The sequence below is a fragment of the Cicer arietinum genome, chromosome 1 (assembly GCF_000331145.2).
Source record: "Cicer arietinum cultivar CDC Frontier isolate Library 1 chromosome 1, Cicar.CDCFrontier_v2.0, whole genome shotgun sequence".
Lineage (NCBI taxonomy): Eukaryota > Viridiplantae > Streptophyta > Magnoliopsida > Fabales > Fabaceae > Cicer > Cicer arietinum.
Genome location: NC_021160.2, coordinates 49,028,852 through 49,032,390, shown reverse-complemented (window position 1 = coordinate 49,032,390; position 3,539 = coordinate 49,028,852). Strand labels below are relative to the sequence as shown.

At 34.6% G+C, this 3,539-nt stretch overlaps 1 protein-coding gene and 1 long non-coding RNA gene across 2 annotated transcripts in view; one reads left to right on the top strand and one right to left on the bottom strand.

Moving 5' to 3' along the window:
- The window catches only part of LOC101499422 (uncharacterized), a 3,174-nt gene extending 1,141 nt beyond the window's left edge, over positions 1-2,033 (bottom strand). The window contains exons 1-3 of the mRNA XM_027336464.2: positions 1,302-2,033; positions 1,130-1,217; positions 545-1,088 (exon numbers count right to left, since the gene is read on the bottom strand). Coding sequence (XP_027192265.1) covers positions 545-1,088; positions 1,130-1,217; positions 1,302-2,033 — 1,364 coding nt within the window. The remainder of the gene's footprint in view (positions 1-544; positions 1,089-1,129; positions 1,218-1,301) is intronic.
- Positions 2,034-2,336: 303 nt separating this feature from the next.
- LOC101494937 (uncharacterized) lies at positions 2,337-3,442 on the top strand. Its single transcript, XR_189321.4, has 2 exons — positions 2,337-2,738; positions 2,954-3,442. It is a non-coding gene; the product is annotated as an uncharacterized lncRNA (long non-coding RNA).
- The last annotated feature ends 97 nt before the right edge of the window (positions 3,443-3,539 follow it).

Below are 3,539 nucleotides of genomic sequence, written 5' to 3'. Positions count from 1 at the left end.
AGAACTCTAAACTGAACTAGAACAAGAACCAGAACTCTAAACAAGCAGAACCAGAACAAGAACTCTAAGCTGAACTAGAACCAGAACAAGAACTCTAAACAAGCAGAACCAGAACAAGAACTCTAAGCTGAACTAGAACCAGAACAAGAACTCTAAACAAGCAGAACCAGAACAAGAACTCTAAGCTGAACTAGAACAAGAACCAGAACTCTAAACAAGCAGAACCAGAACAAGAACTCTAAACTGAATCAGAACTCTAAACTGAACTAGAACAAGCAGAACCAAAACATCAATAATGCAGAACCAGAACATCAATAATGCAGAACCAGAACATCAACAATGCAAAATACCAAGCACAACTAGAACAATTTAAACTAGAACCATAATTGAACTAGCAGAATAAAACCAGAACAAGCACAAGAATAAAACCAGAACCAGAACAAGCACAAGAATAAAACCAGAACCAGAACAAAATTGAACAGAACTAGAACTGAACATCAATAATGCAGAATACCAATAATGCAGTTAAAATCAAGTTTTATACCTATAATAAGGTGAAACGTACGATTCTGGATCAGCTTTGTTATGCCATATGCAAACAAGAGCATGGCAACACGGAATACCGGTCAAATCCCACTTACGACAAGCACAAGTTTTTGTGTGTAGATTTACCGTATAAGTATCTACACCATTTGTGACACTAAACAAGTTAAAATCATTATCTCCATGCCAAGTTGGGAACCAACCCCCAACTGCTCTTTTTGCCTTTTCCAATATTTGTTGAATCCTAGGACATATATTGCCTCTATATCGTAGCATGAGTTCTTTTTGTTTCACAATCCTTACTGTAATGTAATGTTTCAAACCTTCAAGTAATGTTATGATAGGCTTATCTCTATACTCCAATACAGCCATGTTGAAAGCCTCACACATGTTGTTTACTTGAAGGTCACATTGTGTATCAGTGCGAAATGCTGACCTAGTCCACATAGATGGTGGAAGTTGCATCATGTCTTTCCATGCATCTTCATTGATTGCCTTAATTTTTTGCATTGCTTTCTCCCAATCCTGGACCACAGTAGCTCTTGCTGCCAACCAAAGAAGCTCTTTCATATGTCCTCCAGGATACTTTTTTTTTTCCAATTCCCATACAAGTGTTTAACACATAATCGGTGTTCCACATGGGCCCCAATGTTGGCAATGGCCGGTACCAATCCCTGAAACATATTATTTACAAACAAATTCATTAAAAACAAATTGCTTAAAAACAGATTATTCAGCATAGACTTCAGCACACATACCTTTTGTTGATCTGAAATGAATGCATATTGCTTTTGCTGAACATTGTTGAGGTCCTCCAGTAAAAGATCCAGAAACCATTGCCATGAGTCTTTTGTTTCTGCTTCAACAACTGCATATGCAATGGGAATCATTTGATTATTCCCATCTTTACCTACTGCGGCTATTAATTGACCGCCATATTCTCCCTTCAAGAAACAAGCATCCAACCCAATTAAAGGCCTGCATGTATTAGCAAATGCAGCCTTACAAGCCTCCAAACATACATATATTCTCTCAAATACTGGTCCAATGTCAGACATACCACACTTAATAATAACCGTAGAGTTTGGATTTGATCTCCTAAGTTCATCAGCATATTCTCTCAAATGTGCATATTGCTCCCTTTGAGCACCTTGAATCATTTCTATGGCTCTTACTTTGGCTCTATATGCTTGGTATTTAGACAACTTCACACCCCATTTATCAAGCGCCTCAACAATCAATCCATTGGGTTTCATTTCAGGTGTATGTCTCAACATAGGAACGAATTTCTTGGCAAGCCATTCAGTCTTAGCTTGTTTATTTTTTGCCCTCCTATTACATGTATGATCCTCTGTGAAACTCACTAATTGCCAATATTCATTTGAAGTCCTCTTACTGATCCTCATGTAAAATGGACATTCTGGCTCACACCTAACAATAATTCTCTTTCCATCATTCTTTTTGAAATACAAGTTTTTCTTAGTCTCCATTGCAAAATCTTTAACAGCATTCTTAACCTGCTCTTTTGTATTGAACTTAGGCCCAACTCAAACCTTACTTCATCACCATTTTCAGGTTGGTTAAATTTAGGAAATTTCCTAACATTCTCTTCATCAACTTCACTTCCTGGTGGAGTATCCAAATCATCAGAATTCACATCATTTTCTTCAAAATCAGTTGCAAAACTAGGCCCTGGATTTCCTCTTGGGTTTTCATGTCTTTCAAATGAATTTTCATCACCAACATTAACAAAGATCTCAGTTGGTATTTCCTAAGCACACTTTCAGGTAGTTTCTTAATTTTCTTCTGAATTTCTACTTAAATTTTGCATTTTGTTTTCTAAACATTTGCTTTGGTTTCAATGGATTGCTACTGACTTTATTTTGATTTTATAATTATTATTCAATATTTGAAGCCTGGGTCACCTTGGATCACTTGTTCTATTTGATAACCCTATGAAGCAATTAGAGCCTAGTAGCACCATTTCATGTCTATACCTCCATTGAAGTCTAATGATATTAAGGAAATAAGGAATTTACACAATAAAATCATCTAATAATTCTGTTAAATAGTTAAACAAGACCTTTTGAGAACAAAATAATTCTTTTTATCTTCTGTTTTTTCAGTCATGGATATGGATGCAACAAGCAATGCACCCTGAATTGAATTACAATAGCAGTTTAAGGAAAGAATGGGTAAGTAATCTTTAATATTACAATTGAATTATAGTTGTGCAGTTAGAAGTTTAAGAAAAAAATGGGTAAGCTATACACCCTGAATTGAATTACAGTTGCAGTCGCATACCAATTTTTAATATTGTAGAGAATCGCAGTCAAATGTGATCTATATAACCTCAACTGCGATTACATTACAGTTTCAATCGTATTAAAAAAAATTAATTATGTTGCAGTCCAAATAATGGTTGAAGACAGATAATACCAATAAAAAGCATGTCAATAAAGAAATGGTTTAAGGAAAGAAAGATGAAGAGGAAAGAAGAACAGAGATTGTACAGAGCAGAGGTGCATGCAGCAATGTCAATTACAAGTGTTGCAGCAACACTTTCTGCTATTGCTTCTGAAAATTCGAAAAAGGAGGAATCAATGAAGATAGAGATGCAACAATAGCTTATGCTTCTATTTTGGTTGCTGCCCAGTGTGCAATAGTAGCTGAAGCAATGGGAGCTAAGAAAGAAGATCTTACTAGTACAATGTTATTAGTTCTGCCATGGGGTGTACTTTAATTGGTGTGATGGCAAACTAGTAATGTGTACAAGATTGTGAAGGCAAACTAGAATAAGATTGTAGTTTTATTTGTAATATTGAGTACTTAGAAATATTACTTAAATATATTATATTCTTTAGTTATATACGGTGAAATGATTAATGCTTTTAAATGATTTTGGTGTATGAATTTTTTAGATATTGAAATTAAATTAAAAAATTATTTTTATTGTTCTTTTGGATATTAAAAATCATTTGATTATTCCCATCTTT